The sequence below is a fragment of the Pieris napi genome, chromosome 6 (genome assembly GCF_905475465.1).
Source record: "Pieris napi chromosome 6, ilPieNapi1.2, whole genome shotgun sequence".
NCBI lineage: Eukaryota > Metazoa > Arthropoda > Insecta > Lepidoptera > Pieridae > Pieris > Pieris napi.
The window spans coordinates 7,197,915-7,215,149 of record NC_062239.1 but is presented as its reverse complement, the minus strand read 5'-3'; the positions used below and the strand labels follow the sequence as shown (position 1 = coordinate 7,215,149).

Sequence of the window (17,235 nt, the reverse complement as noted above, 5' to 3'; positions counted from 1 at the left end):
AGATAAGAGCCCGAAATTGTAACATCCTCCTTTGAGCTGAGAGCCCTTGAACATCTGACACCAGTGCATCCTGTTTCCGGCGTCCACAATGCTTTATCATATAATATCATTGAGATATTATGTTTTAGACTGCTGTGGTACATATAATTTATGAACTGTACAAATAATAGGTCTGTCTTAACAGAAGCCTGGTAGCATTGTGTTAATTGTATAGGGGATTACCGGAAAATCGATAAAATCTTTTCCAATAAATATATTTACGCATTCAATGTAAAGTTGTATTTTTACTTTCATTCTAATTGATCTTTAAAATTGCTAATAATGTTAGTCATTTATTTATATATGTCACCGTAAAATTATAAACACCGTAAACTTGGCAATTTTAAGATTGTAATTTGACGGTTTCACTTCGATAGATTACAATCTACCGAATAATATTACGTTAAATTGTGTGCAGTACGTTGAGTTGGCAATCTTTCGAGAGATTACAATCTTGCGAGATAGATTACAATCTAACGGTGTTTACAATTTTACGGTGACATTTACATATTTATAACTCGCTTTTATAGTTCTATATATTAAAATAACCTGTACCGTTTGGTACAAACAAATAAGTCGTCACCCCCTCGTTTTGATGATATCATATTCGCTGTCGATGAGCTCACTGAAACAAAATAATAGCTTTTTTTTACATTTCCTTAACGTTATCAGTCTAACATGTACTATTATAAATTAAAGTGAAATTGACTCTTGAAGGAATGTTGTATAGAGTTGTGGGGTCATGAATCATGAACTAAACGACAGCTTTTGTTTTCATACATATATCTTCTTATAAAAAAAAAGTGCGTAAAAAGTACACATGTCAGAAGTGAAACTTCTTTGGCACAAATTTTTAAGTCATGTTCATATTTATTCTAAAACTTTAGATTTCCGAGACTTAGAGGGAGGGAAAAAGGAAGATAATATGTTAGGAATTTAATTAATTTAATTGTCATTAAAATATTAAGTGTCGACAATTAATACAAATAAAAAAAAAAATTTCGATGATAAAAACACGTGGCATTTTAATTTACAATTCGTCATTTCAGATTTCAATAAATTATGTTGCACAAAATATAAAATACTAATACATATCATAAATTCTCTTTACGAAATTTTAATTTTACATAATTTGGCCTCCTCACTCACAATCGGTCTCAATCGCTCTCTCCCTTTTCTTCGACAAAAACGCTGCACATCTTCGTGACGCTAATATTATTATTATTGCGTTTCATCCATAAAAAATTTACCGAATTTTACTTCAAAAAATAATCTTTGTCCATGTGACCCGTGACGCGAATTCTAGTATATAATATATAACATATAAAGTCCTTATAATAAATACACACCTTTACATTTATTCAGCTCAAGAAAATTTTTCTTCTTCGGGATTTTTCTATTCGCCTTGTACAACTTCGCTCGCTTGTCGGAGCCAAACTTTATAGCTAATTCAAAATGATTTAAGCGTCTTCTTAAATTTTTATTCGCTAATATTATCCGCTCCCATACTTTACACGCTCGACAAACAATGCATAAACTTCGATCATCTAAGTAACTGGAAACGGGAACATTATTTAATAATTTTGATTCGTTCCTTATTCTAACATTAATTCTGGGTTTAATGATAAATTCATGGTATTACTTTCTACTACAGTTTAAATTATATGAAGAGTTTTTTTGTGAACTATAAAGGTTCTATTATAAAGACGTTAACTTACTTACGTATAAAATAAAATTAATAACTGTCTAGTTACTATCATATTTTATATTTAAGTTATTTTAAGTTACATCAATTAATTTAGTTATTGTATAAAGTACAAAACAGTCAGATGAAACTTCGTTTTAAAAAAGATAGGTATTGTTTGTAATTGTATAGACCTACACCATTTTGCTAAAATATTATAAGATTATACAAATATTAGGGTACTACTCGAAAAAATATTAAGGTAATATTAGGGTACTTCGAAAAAAACATTATTTAAGTGATCTGTACAGATCACTTCATTATATTATGTCTTTTTCGAAACTGTAAGCACGCCAAAATTCAAGTTACACTACTACCTAAATGACAGTATCTAAGAAACAAATACAAAATACTCACGAAAATATTTTCCAAGATAATTCTAGTGGCAAGGAAGAAATAGCGTCGCGTTTCGTCTCAGGAAATATTTTAGTGCCAAAAACAAAAACTGACTCGTACATTATTTCATAATATTTTACGTGATGTTATTCAAGTACCTTCTTAAGCGGGCGCATTGTGAACTGACTGTAAATAAATCATTTTAAGCCTTCCTAGCTGACCTGTTAAACTATATATAATTTAACTTGATTATTATTATTGCATAGATAACCAGTTTTCAGTTTCAGGAAAATTCATATCGGTAGAATCTAGAATTTCATTTTAATTATCGAATATGATAAAATTATTAAAAATGCCATCTAGTTCTGTATCATTTTAATATAACGTCTTTGATTTTACTCGCTTTGCAGTAACATTGGTAATACTGCCACCTGTTGGCAAATTGCAAAAACAATAATACACGTCGAGCCTTTTCGGCATTTTGAATTTAGTGTTTACTCAAACTATTGAAGTAAATGATAGCCTTAAATTATTACAGAATTGTACGTATTTATAAATTATTAAATGGGAACAAAGTATTTGCCAAATTTATCACAGCTGGTGACAAAGTTTTTAGGTCTATGATTGATTGATGTTACTCTCCTCAGTAAGCTTATTGTGAAAGAAAACAATTTAATATACCTGCCATCTACTGCAAACGATACTTAATAATTCTAATTAAATTACACACGTAATTATAAAGTGAAGTATTTAATATACACTGCTCAATTCTCATTACCCGAAACGTCGTAACACAGTCAAGTGTCATCAGTTATGAACTTTAATCTAAAAACAGTTAAAGTAATAAAAATAAATAATAGGTCAAATAGATTAGCTTTTCCTATGGCTTTTTTTAAGTCGGTTAAAACGTTGAAAAAATTCCAGGCTTCTAAAAAATATTTATTTCTTCTATTGTGGCAGTTGCTAGTATAAAAAACTAAGCTGACAAATATTTTTTGACAATGACTTAATTATTCTAGCAACACTTCCTCAATCAACAAGCGGCGGAACGTTTTCATTATTGCAATTTTTGAAATAAAAAATACCTTAATATAATTTCTAAATTTTCATTCTTAAATCTATGTAGAAATGGAAATCGACAGTATTTATCATTTTCTTTGCTAATTCAATTCTAAATGTCCTTTTTAGATATCTTGTGGTAGTGACAGATGCTATAGTGATAATACGCGCCAGTTCAGCATATTCCGTCGAATATACTTGGATTCACAGAGAAATCAATCTAAAAACTCAGTGCAATGGCCTTATCCCCTAATAAAGAAGGTAATGACAACCAGATATCAAAGATACGTGTTAATTTGTTTCGGCTTGAAGAAAACATGAGCAAATTGGGATGGTTGATGGTTTCACGTTTTCTTGTTCTATTTAAAAATTGTATTATATGAATTCTAATGATTTTTAAATGTATTCAGTTTATTATTTAACGTTATTCAACAATTGATATGATATTCTATGAATTAATCTTGTTAGACGATAGTTTAATGCCCCAGAAACTGAAAACATTCATGTCATTCAAATTGGTTGTGTGTACAAAACTAATATATAATTATGGTATTATTGTGTTTCATATGAAAATTTGTATATTAATATCTGTTTCTTTACAAGAATGATGAAAATGAGAAATTATGGTATGATAATAGCTGCAAGGGATGAACAACAAATTTGTTCAATAATCAATGTCACAGTTTATTTATTTTGAGGTTATGCAATGTAATGACAGTGGGCAGGTTTTTGTTGCTAACTTCAATACATTTACGGGTTAATCAATAACTTGTTAAACCATCTCTCAGCTCATTGTTATTGTATTGATAAAAATTATTTATATTATTATAAGAATTCAAAAATTTGCAGTTATATTTTTTTTAATTTATAGCTTTTTAATTTTACCTATGTTAAGCATATAAACATTCTCACTATTATTTGTGACCATCCATAAATCTATAGTAACAGTGATTATGAATAATTACCCAAGAACTTTACATTGACTACATTTATTGGTTAGTTGAATATAGGACTGATTAAAAAATTAAATTTTTATCTTCAAATCGTATAATAGTTAATAGTTCTATACTTATCTATAGAAGTAATAACTTAATATATTTTTAATAAAAAGTAGGATCAATTGTAATTTGTAAAATTTATATATTTCGTTATATATATTAATATTTATATATATTATATATATTATATATTTATATATATATATTTCTTATAAAATTTATCATATGATCTTATATGCTTCTTAATATCTGTATCTACAACTCGTGTTTTTTAACACATGATTGATTTTGCTATTATTATAGATAACATCTGTTATTGTTTTTCTTAATGTATAAGTTATAAATTAAAAACTTGTAATATGAACAAAATTTATGGAAGTAATGTCGACTTGGTTTCAATAATATTATGTTTACTAATATAATAATGGTACACCATTATATGAGAAAATATCTCTTGTTTTGTTCATTTTTATTTATTTAAAAGAAAGATTTCTTTAACGGTGGAGAAATTGATTCTACTATATTTGAATGAGATATGCTTAGTTCTAGATGAGCAAGTGAATCAAGTTACTGCAGAGGCTGATACATCGCTAAGTCTGTTCCCCGAGAGCCCAGTGTATGAGCCGGATGATGTTGTAGTCATTAATGATAGTGCTGAGGTGTGTTTTCTTTTATAATTTAAAAGTACTCATTTTGTATAAGACAGAAAATGGAGTAGGGGCCTATACTTAAACAGTGCCTAATTTAAAGTTGCAAAATAAATTAATAATAACTAATATTTATTAGTAAAACCAAAGTATACTTATATTATATTAAACATGCAACAAATTTAAACCTTTTAAAATATAACATTGTATATAATATGGAACATTAAATGTTCTAGGAAATTTTGTGGCAAGTTTGTATTTTTGTAAAAGTGCTATAAATAACTTATTTTCTATGATCATAGTTAATATGTTAATGTAATCTCTGTTATCTGTTAGATCTTTGCTAAGAAAGTAACGTTAGGCTCCCGTTAACCAAATGAAATGAATAAGTGATTGAGTTGCTCAAAAGAAAAAATGTATATTTAGAAAATTTAATTTTTCAGATTAAGGACCCAACTGTTTTTGAATCCAATATTCAAGGTTTGTAATTTCCTGAGTTAAAATAAAGCAAATGCATACAAGTTCCCCAGTTTTTATTAGAATTTATAATTAAATTTGCAGATCCTACAATTGCTCCACCAAAAAGAAAACACTCGGATGAAAACACTGACAATAGTGCAAAAATACTAAAATTAGATCCAGATGTTATAGCACCCGAAACTGAAAATATTGCAACACCTTGGTGTGATACCCAATCCTTGGATAATGAAGTGATGGAAATAACTAGTGTAGCAAAAAGAAATTTGGAAGATGAATTACCATCCACTTCACGAGTCCGTACTCCTGTTCGATCTAGCCCCAGAAAAATTACTAAAAGAAGTAACAGTGCCGAGGATACCACTTCTAAAACTCCCAAAACACCAAAGTCACGTTCCGCGAGTGTTGATTTAATCAATCACCTTAAAATTACGAAAAAACAAACATACTTTAAAAAAATGGAAGTTACGACAGGAAGTCCAAGACCCAGTGTTGAGTTTGTCAAGGAAATACCACCTCCAGGGATTCCAGAGACGATTCCTGAAGAAAATAACCCAGATGAAATGAATGATTCGCAAAACGTGCGTCTGATTCTAACGCCGTCACCCGAAAATGTTGAAGATGAAAAACTTGTTAATTATAATAGTGAACCAACTTCTGTTAAGAACAGAGATGAAGTCCTTGCTCCTGGCGAAATTAAAAAGGCAAAAAGTGAAGGCTACGATTGTTCAGACACTTTATCTAATGCAATTAGTAAGGAATACAATAAAGGCAAAACAACTGACCAAGAAAGCACAGACAGCTTGAGTTCGATAGGGCTAGATAGTCCTGAGCAGCATCCGCCAAAATCAAAACTGATTTCAAAACTATCTAATGGGAATTCCTCAACTCCAAGTGATAATGTTGCAATTAAAAATATATCTTGCGATAACATCACACCTGATAGTTCTAAACTTAATGGAAACAAGGGAACACGCGGGAAAATCGAGTCCTTCCGAGCTAGCAATACGACGACACCATCAACTATATCGCCATTACAAAATGGCCATTCCATACCCATTAGTACACCTCATATACCAGTCTTCGATATCCATGTGTCGCATAATGAAGATTGCGAATTTTTATCCTTGTATGTCGTCAGAACTGACAATGATATAGGAATGGACATGTGCAAAGAGTATCAACGGATATCGAAACGGTTCTCGATCGACCCTTACTTAGGCGATATATCAACCAGTACCTCACCGTCTAGTGTAACTAGTGGGGGAGTAATCAACCTGCCGAATAGATCATCGTTCGTTTCTACTGTTAGTTCAACATCTGCATCAAGCAATCGAACCAGCGACGGGGCGTTTGTTGTTCCCCAACCACCCAGGAAGTCTGTCTCCAACCCATCCACATCAGTGAAAGGATATGATGGTTTGATGAAAAAACTTCAAGAAATCTTTTCCCATATTAGAGACGCAAACGATGATAGTAATCGCTCAATGCACGATGATAAAATTTCCATAGGAATACAAACGTCAGATCCTTTAAGCAACGGGAGTGCCAGCCCTGAAGAAATAGGGAAATTGGATAAAGCAACGCCGAAGAGCTCATTAAAGAAATCAAGAGTGCGAGGTCGAAGACCAATCGTAGGGAAAGCTAAACGGGCTTTATTGCCCACACAGCACGAAGAAGCTGAATTTGCCGAAATAAATTCGCCAGAGCCACCAACCAACGGCGATGGAAAGATGTCGCCAAAATCACCTAGGGACTCCAAAGACGAGAAACCACTGGCTAGTCTGGTTGGAACACCTAAGTCTGTTACAAAACTGAAGAAGCAACGCAGGCCTACCTCACCGAGACCGGTTACGCCTGTGGAAAAAGTTGTAGCAAAGCCGGAATACCCAGGATTTGCCCCTGACACAGTTGTCTTAGCCAAATGGGTGGATAAACGCTACTATTCCGGGAAGGTTCTGGAAATAACGGAACCGAATAAGTATCTTATTAAATTCGACGACGGTCAGAGCAAAGTACTTTTGGATGACTTCATAATATTTGGTGACATGAAGAAGTTGCCATTGCAGGGACAGTCGGTGTATGCGTTAGTTGATGAAGAGCAAAATTATGAGCCGGGATTGGTACTCGATGTTGAAGAAAACAGCAGTGGGACTGTTACATACAGATGTACTACGGATGGGTAAGCAGTTTTTTTACTACGCCATAAACATATGGAAAGTTAATTATATTAAATAACGTCTTATTGGTGATATAAGTTTTTGGGAAGTAAGGAATTAATGAAGATAACATTTTTTTCAAATTTTAAATTACATCTATCGTTTTATTCACACTTTTGATGATAAATTTCGGGTGTAAAATGACAAGTTTACTTATTCGACTATGATATACATTTTTCTTCATACATTCACGGAATGACTGGCAGCGCTCGAGATGAGACGGGAGATCGGTCCGTCTCTCTCTCGTTATACCTGCGATCGCGCTCGTGAGGTTTTGGTGTGACACAAGTTTCTGAACATGTCACCCGACTAAAACGATTTTAAAGACGTTATCACGTCAAAACTAGCTCAATAAAAGACTAAGATCAATAGACGAATTTCTTTTCTTACAGCGACACTATAGTGATAGTAACGGCAAGTGAGCTCTACCTAACGGAGGACCAAGCTAAGTCTCTCAAGGAGTCAGGTCGGCCCCGCTCTCCATTCAGCCCTTCTACTCCAAGACGACGGCACAACCGGGAATTGGATTTGGACAATATTATACAGGTATTTAAAAAACTGATCAGTAAAACTAATCAACAGACTTTTATACCTTGAATACAATTATTGCATTTAATTTCCTATCGCCATAATTTAATGATGGCCATCAAAACCATTGCAAAAGCATATCAAAATTTAAATTATATGTTTATCACAATACAATCTTAAGTTAAAATTCTATTCCACAATTTTTGAAGTGAAACTTCTTTATCGGGGTTGGAAAAAAATTTAGTGTAAAATTTTTTCGTTACGCGTCACATTTTTCCGTTATGCGCCATCTTTTGAAGTGAAACTTCTTTATCGACGTATGGGAGAAATTTTGTAGCAGGTTACGCGCCATGTTGCTTTTTGAAGTCAAACTTCTTTATCGGCGTTGGAAAAAAAATTTCACACATTTGTCACATTTTTCGGTTACGCGCCATCTTTTTCTTGTCCCTACCACGGTTGATCCGAAGAGATTCGAAGCCATTAGTAACAAAAAAATATAATAACGATAACAATGATAGTAATACTAATAATTCTATTACAATTAATGAAATTCTGTAATAATCTTAGTACTACATAGTAGTACAGTAATAAGTTAAAATAAAATAATTGTATTTGTATTCATGTCTATGATAATAAAAGCCTTTTGTTGAACTTAATCTAATTTAACTTTATTTAACCAATTTCTGTAAAGTTGCATATAGTAGATCATTTTTCGAAAAATAAGTTCATAAAGAAGTTTCACTTCTTACGTGTGTACACCTAGTACACGCACACATTTTTTTTATGTTTTTAAAATGTCTGAAGTTTTTATAATAATAGTATTAATAATAAAAGCCCTTTATTCGCTGACCTTTTTAACTTACATGCTATTCTTATTTAGCAGTAGTATTCTTAAATCTAATTTACATAGCGAAAATAATAATTTATTAGCAACCACTTTGGTCAGGATGTCTATCTCAATTGTTTCTACGTCTCTCTATCCTTGGCAGACCTCCATCCTTTTGGTAGATCGTCCTCCCATCTTTTAATTTGACCTCCTCGTTTTCTTTTCCCGTTCCTCGGATACCACTCTATTACATCCTTAGTCCATTTTTCTTTGTTAGTCCTCATTATATGTCCAGTCCAGTTCCGTTTGTTCTTTTTCTTATTTTTGAAGCTTCGAAGAAAAAATAAGAAGTTTTTATAGTCTATGGTAAATAAACTGTATACATAACGGTTACCGTTTATATAAACTTCTATAAAAAACAAAATTGACTTTATACAGGGTCCTCGAAGCGCACGCAGTCGAGACAAAGCCGCTAACTCCAGTGCAAGGAAACGCATCTCATCACCCAAGAGCCCTAAAGCATCTACTTCCGGTAAGTAGGTGATGCTTTAAAAAAATTGGTTATCATCTGTGATTACATTGCATTTAAATTAGTATTATTATAAAGAGAGTATTTTTTATAGGGATGTCCGTGGATGTACTGCTTTTGCTTTTGAAGGTATACTTATTTTGGCGCGTTAGGGAATAATTATGAGAGTAAATTTTTACTATGCTTACGCACACCGTCACAAAAAACCCGACACCCTGAAGTTAGCTATAGTCAATATTTAATTTTTTATATTGTTAGTGTCGTTTTTCTACAAACTTAGAGTAAAATTTTTTTTAAAGATTTTTATCTTGTTACGCCAAAGAATTAGTATAACTTCTTACGCGTGTACGTACATAAGTACACACACGTTTTTTTTACTGTTCTGGTCAGTGAAAAACACATCCTAGCTAATTAATATGAGTGTTAATGTGCATATTAACCCTATCTATTGGTATTTGCAATATTAATTTATTTCATGATAAATATAATATTAATTAAAAAAACAAATAAAAAAAACACTTTATTTGACGAAAAACATTTTGTACTTACATTCTAAAGGTTATAAACATACAATATGCAACGAATCGTTGTGTTTTCACTATTAATTTGGTCAACCTCGTACATAAAATAATTATATGTGCACTAGCGATTAAACTAGGCATAGCCTGTATCTTAAACGCTAGTTCCTTCCAGTGTCTTTAACAAATTGGTTAGGTTGTTTCATATTATGTAATTCATTTGTAATATTACAATTTTCAGGCGTGAAACCAAAAAGCGCGCCAACACCCGGTCGAAAGCGTGTCGCGAGTGAGAGCAGTGAGATGAGTGAAAGCAGCAACTCGGCGCCACCCGTGAGGTTGGAAGAAGTGGCTGGTGTTGAACCTGAAGTACAGAAAACGCCGAGAAAAATTGATGGAGTCAAAGGTTAGTCGTTTAGTTCATAGATGGCAGTATAAATAATTTTTATTATTGCATTCAATCGATAGGTGGCGCTTATAATATTTTTTGGGTACTGTTGCATAGATTGTATGAACCAGAGGCGGAACAATGGTAGGGCTGGCAAAATGCCACGGGCCCCCGACCCAAGAGGGCCCCTGCCCAAGAGATTATGTTCTATGGATGAATGTGAAGTCTCCAATACGCGTTGGGCTAGCGTTGGGACTACAGACCATTCCCACTCGCCTAAGAGAGGAGGTCTTTTTTATTGGTGTGAATTTTCTAGTTTTCTATTTCTTTCAATTAGGTCAATTGACCTAGTCCCATGCTAAGCTGGTGAAGCTTGTGTTATGGGTACTAGGCAACGGATATACATACATATTATAGATAGATAGACATATACATAATACATATGTTATACTTATTTAAACACCCAAGACCTAAGCACAACACCAAATGCTCATCACATCGATGTTCGTCTCAGCCGGGGATCGAACCCGGAACCCATGGTTTCGCAGTCACGGGTACGAACCACTAGACCAATGAGTCTCTTTGGCCATTAGTGGGACATATACAACGTGTAATTGAGTACGCTGAAAATCTCGTAGTTATAACAGTGTACAACGTGATGATTTTTAATGATAGGGCCCCATCAAAAGAATTTGCCACGGGCCCCAGATGGTATAGTTACGCCACTGGTATGAACAATAGTTTTGAATATCACGATAAAGTTACTTTAGATGCTCAGTTAATTTGAAGAAGTAGTAAAGTTTATGAGATATATAGATAAAATTAGCGTTTAAAGAAAACACTTTTTAACCGGATTAAAGATATGTATTATTATAAATTTACAATAATTATTTTATATAATTTTAAATTTAATCGACGTTTCATTTAAAATTATGTAAACCGTGAGCCATTTCTGCCAAAACCCTTTAGTCGATACCAACTCTTTTAGTCGATACAAACTCCCTGGAAATAAATACAGATAATGCAACTTTTTCTACAGCTGTGATACTTTTTTGACATTCAACACCTTTTGTCTTCAGTCACCGTGACCACGCACGCTGTAAAGCACGCGAAACGTCGGTTAAATTTAAAATGATGTAAAAGAATTGTAAATTTATAATATACATAACTTTAATCCGGTTAAAAATTATTTTCTTTAAATGTGTAAAGGTTATGTCAATAAAAGACAATACTAAAATTAGCGTTATGAATGCATTGTAAATAAAACAACAACTAATCTCGATGGACGCTTGAAGGAGCATATCTCTCTGACTTATATATGTTAACGTAAAATTGTAAACACCGTTAGATTGTAATCTATCTCGCGAGTTTATATACTGTCGAAAGATTGTGAACCTCAGCTTACAATTTAACGTATTATTATTCGGTAGATTGTACTACACTAACTTAGTTATCATTCAAACTTCTTTGGTCAATTACAGATTAATTTTACTTCCCAACAATTTCATATAACTACCGAATAATAATACGTTAAATTGTAAGCAGATCGTTGAGGTTCACAATCTTTCGACAGTTTATAATCTCGCGAGATAGATTACAATCTAACGGTGTTTACAATTTTATGGTGACATATATAAGGACTATGAAACTATAAAATTTTCTATAAACTCTATTATATCTAGTATGAAATAATATTAACATTTAAAACTAGCTGGGCCCTTACAACTGAAAGGTGCGGCGAAGCAAAATATAGGCAAGAAGAATTCCAAGTTAACCAAGTTTGAGAACGACGAAGACACTGTGTCCATGCTAGGGCCAATACCCACTGCGGGGAGCACTATTTTTGCGGGACTTCACTTTTTACTCACTTGCACTGATCAACCTCGACCTGTACGAGGGAAAATTTCTGAAAATGAAACTGAAAGGGTAAGGCAAAATTAATTCTTAGTAATTTTTTATCATCCTTTAATAAATTATTTCGCCTTAAAATCCGTCATTGATGCTTAGTATTAGTGTAACTTCTTCGCTTCAATCCACTAAAAACTCTAAAACAAAGCAAGCCTGTCGATAAGATGTAATATACATATATTATAACTTTCATTTGAAGGTATTAATTACATTATTAAATATTGAGTGAACAAAACTTAGGCGTTAATACAAACTTTACGATACTTTTGAAACCAATTTTCCCCAAGTTGTAGCTAAATTCTTGCTTTCGTTTTGTTCCAAATTTGCCCACAGAGCGCTGCATTATGTTTTTTTGGATCGATGTGTTTAGGATAATAATAATAATACTTTATTTACTACAAAACAAAACAGGACAAAATAAAAATTGAGAAAAGGAAGATGAGAGAAATTATAAAAATAAATTTATTTTGATTAATATTTTTGTTGCCTAATTATTATTTAATTTTTAACTAACTCGTTTTAGAAACTTTTTTAGTTACCATTTTTTTATACTACCAAACATATTATGTTAAATTATCTGCTATAGGAATTGATATCTGTAAAAATATTAACGAATCTATGTTTCATGGCAGACTTATGATATAAAAAAATGTGTCTGTGCAAGTAAAATTATTTAAAGATATTTAATATTCTTTGATTTATTTATTCAAAAGTATAATCTAATCCATCTTATAAAATAACAAGTATTAATTTTATTTGAATATTTCAGAACCAAGAAACGCGTCACTATTCATCAGAGGAAGATGGAGAGACGTCATCTTCTATGGTTGGTACTGACAGTGAGGACTTAGTCTTCTGTAACCGGCCTTTCAATAAGGAGCGATTGAGAGAGCAGTTGGAAGCCGGCGGTGGAACTGTCTATAGGTATTAAACAAATCCATAAATTAGTCTTCTGTAAGAAATTATAAGTAACTACGCAAATTTATATAATTAATTGGTTAAACAAATTTTAGACAAAGGTCAATTTTCCATTCTTATAAGTTCTGAACAAGAAAATTCATTTTTTTTGTTATGAGGCGAGAAAAATATTACAATGAGAGTAGCACTTGTGATATGAATTGAAATAATTTAAAAACTACAGGCCGGTTCTCTTTCCGCTAAGACTATATTCAAATAGTTTTTAAATATGAATTGTATTGCACATTTAATAATAATAAAATTTTCAGTGACTTCGAAGACGTGCCCAAGAACAAATATTCCGTGTGCAAACTTATCGCACCCCGGCCTTGTCTAACAATGAAGTACATACTTTGCCTTGCCGCGGACATTCGCGCTGTCTCCCACGGGTGGGTGATAATGAGCTGCAGTTCTGGGCGTTTGTTGGACATAGATGCCTACGCCCTTCCGACAGGCCTTGCGCTAAATACGAACGCTTTTATCAATTGGGTAAGTCAAATGTGACCAAAAAGGGTGGGGTCGATCAACACAACATCAACAAACTATGAAAAAAATATTAATACATGTGAAAAATCTTTTCTCATATAACGGATTTTCCAGGTCCCATCATCTGGTAAACGGAACCCGACATTCTTCAAGGACAAAGTGATCCTGATATGTGGGGAACAGGACACATTTGTCAAGTTTTGGGACCGCGTTTGTAGCCTCGCCGGGGCATCTACCAGAGTTGTGAACGAAGAAGACTTGAACATGTCTGGAGCATATGCTTTGGTCACCGACTGGGATTGCCCACATGAGGTACAAATACTATTGTCGTTTGAAATAGAAACTAGAATGAAAATTTTAAAGGTCTCTTTTGTATCTATAAACGTAAATAACAAATGTCAAGGGCATTAATTGGAGTTCTTGAAAATGTTCAGTATCCCTTACTATTGTTAATACCAATATAATAAAGATATTTATTTTATTGTAGGAGAACATGTTTTAAATAAAACTTAAGTATAAGGATAAACCTAACAGCTTTCTCAAATAAGTATTTTTCATAATTGACAAATTAAAAAAAACAAGAAAGAAAAGACAAAAAACAGACAATTACAAGAATGGATTTGGATAAATTAAATTAACGTTATACAGGAAAATATTAAAACACACATGAATTAATAAATAAATAACCCTTATTATGCATCAGTATCATAATTACTTTTATTATGAAATGAAATACAGACTTTTATTGGCATATTTTATTTACATACTTCTTTAAGAAAATTAAAAAATTAAATTAAAGCATTGTTCTCCTAACAAAACAAAGCTTTAAAATATTTTTTTGATTATTAAAGTACAATGTGTCCCGACCAAGGAGGTTTCAATTCAATTTAAGTACACATAATCTGTGGTGAGCGCGCTGGTTCCGAGTCAATAGACCAATTACAGACTTTTGTTTATTTTATATTGCATTTTATTTAATGTAAAAACCTATAGCCATGAGATTGAATAAAGTAGTGTATGCAACTGCATATAATTAGGTATAAAAACACTCGTGTAATCTTATTTTGATACTGCGAAAACAAAAACTACACTCATGTTTTAATACGCTCTATTATATGACAGTTGCATAAATTACTATTATGTTCCAGGTCCAAAACAAGGCAAATCAAGATAACATCCCCCTGGTTTCCACGACGTGGGTGAAGCAGTGCCTGATAGAAGGCAAAGTTCTGCCCCCAACCAGCCACGATCGGTTCTCATTCATGTATACTGAGCCCGAATGATCCTGGGACTTTAAAAAGGTGCTCATTATACGTGAATTTTGACACTTGTGAGTGCTAGTGATATTGACACAGTGACAGTGATAGTGACATCTAGTGGTTAAAAAGTGCAAGCGAAGATAGTGACTTTGGTCTTTACATCGGTTTTGATGAAATGGTTTAGTTAACTATGTGTATGCAGAGCGGTATTTTTAACACCACCTGGAGGTAAAGTATGTATTGAATCAAACTTTACTCCATTTTTTTTAATTACATAGACATGCCAAAAAATAACTAACTGTATGACATGAATCGCTTTCAAGAGAATTCTTCAACAAAAAGAAATTTAATATCCTTTAAGCAACAAAATAAGTAACAATTAAATTTTTTCAAATAATTAGTTATTAATACATTGTAACATTTGTGTTAAATGTACTTCCCGTCCATATGGTGTTGAAGTTCAACTTTGTTTTATTAATCCTATGGAATTGTGGGTAGTTTTATAAGATATGCTTTGGTAGATTATAACTGAATTGAGTTTGACAAAATATTTTACTCTAGAAGACACGATACACAGAAATAGTTAATTCCGGTGTCCCAAAGTGGGTAATGGGACTAGTATAGATCTCATATTTTTGAAAATTTAAATTACATTCCGCTGGTCTACTCAAATGTAAATATACCATGAATATTCGAAATTCAAAAAAATTTAAAATTTGGTGTAAAATAATGTAAATTGTCACTTGTAAACTTATTCAATTATGATATAAAAACTTAATATAAGGTGTTGAGATTGTGTAAGTAGTGTGAAAATAATTATGGAACTAAACTAACATTAGTTTGATGCTTATTCTAAGAGGATTATTTTTTCTGGGGTTTACATCAGAGGAATATCATAAGTTCTTTATAATATATATTGTATTGCACCTTGACGAGAAGGAATACATAACGCTTAATCACTTATTTAATAAAACAGTTCTGTAGGGCCGTTCAATATAACTTTAAGTCTCTGATACATTTTGATACTTTCGACTATTTGTCTATACGAATAGCGCATAAGATATCATTGGTAGGACTACCGTTTTCCATACTTGTGATGGTGGGGGCCTTTAATAGTTCCAAATTTGGCCACAGCACTGCTCATGGTCTCCATACAAAAATTTACTATTCAAATCCTTGTGTTGTGCAAACATTCTTATTTATATACAGGAATGTTATAACGCGTGTCACGTGACATTCGATTGGCGATATAGGGTCTAGGTATTTATTGCATACAAAGTTAATCATTGGTGGTGATTATTGCTTTGTTAAGGTGTATTACAATATTTGAAATATCTGCTATAACTCTTGTATTGCTGTATGTTTCACACTTATTGTTTTTCTCATTAAGTTTTATATTTAAGGGTGTTAATACAAAAACAAACTCGTGATACATGGGCGCATGTTTCAATTTGTTCTGATCTGATCGATTTGAAACCTGTAATAATTTCAATTATCATTGAATTAACTAACCTTAATAAGAATTGGTAAAACCAGTCTCAAGTTTTAGATTACAGAAAGTATCTTTTAATTAATATAAAATTAATCCAGGTTAATTAAGAATGACAGATACAAAAATACCATTGAATATATTTTATTGCATTTATTATTAATACTTTTATGTGAAATCAAGGTTTATTGTGTGCTTTTTAATTAGGCTAATTTAAATTATTAAGTTTTAGCAACTATTATTGGTACAATTTAACTTGTATTTATAATGTGCACATGAGGCGCCTCAAGTGTACATTGACTATCTTGTAAAGATATTTGTAAGACATTTTGTGATTTAATTAGTATTGCCTTTTCTATAATTTATTGTTTTTGCCGTCATGAAAAACTTTTACACGTCGAATTAAACTCTGATTTGAAATAAAAATACTTTTTTCTAATACAGTGTAAACTCTATTATATAAGCTGAAAGTACTATTATTTATTTAATATAGGAACATATAGACATTACATATTAATAACCTAACGATAGTCTAGTACTTGTAAAGTAATTACAACAAACATAGTAACTATTTAACAGATGCCAACAGTCAAGTTGTAATAATAAAGACAAACAAAGGAACATACTCGCCACGAATCTTTTCAATTTCGTCTTCGAAAATACATAATATAATCGTTACGGGCTTAATATGTTGAAATTACATTGACGTTATTTAGAATGGGTGTAATGTATAATTGTATGGACAAGAATGCAAGCGAACGAAAGTAGCAAGTTCGACGTTTTAGGAAGTTTGCACTGTATATGATTTATACCTAAATGTCAGTACTC

The 17,235-nt window shown here is 32.1% G+C and overlaps 1 protein-coding gene and 1 long non-coding RNA gene across 2 annotated transcripts; one reads left to right on the top strand and one right to left on the bottom strand.

Moving 5' to 3' along the window:
- Positions 1-264: 264 nt before the first annotated feature.
- On the bottom strand, positions 265-2,248 carry LOC125050472. Its single transcript, XR_007117146.1, has 2 exons — positions 2,141-2,248; positions 265-664 (listed from the first exon to the last, which is right to left on the bottom strand). It is a non-coding gene; the product is annotated as an uncharacterized LOC125050472 (long non-coding RNA).
- An 899-nt stretch (positions 2,249-3,147) lies between these two features.
- On the top strand, positions 3,148-17,014 carry LOC125050237 (TP53-binding protein 1-like). Its single transcript, XM_047649944.1, has 12 exons — positions 3,148-3,439; positions 4,720-4,835; positions 5,267-5,303; positions 5,385-7,482; positions 7,912-8,065; positions 9,312-9,405; positions 10,162-10,326; positions 12,020-12,234; positions 12,986-13,140; positions 13,443-13,662; positions 13,774-13,971; positions 14,808-17,014. Exons 1-12 carry the CDS (start codon positions 3,415-3,417, stop codon positions 14,940-14,942), a joined length of 3,612 nt encoding a protein of 1,203 aa, XP_047505900.1. The 5' UTR covers positions 3,148-3,414; the 3' UTR covers positions 14,943-17,014.
- The last annotated feature ends 221 nt before the right edge of the window (positions 17,015-17,235 follow it).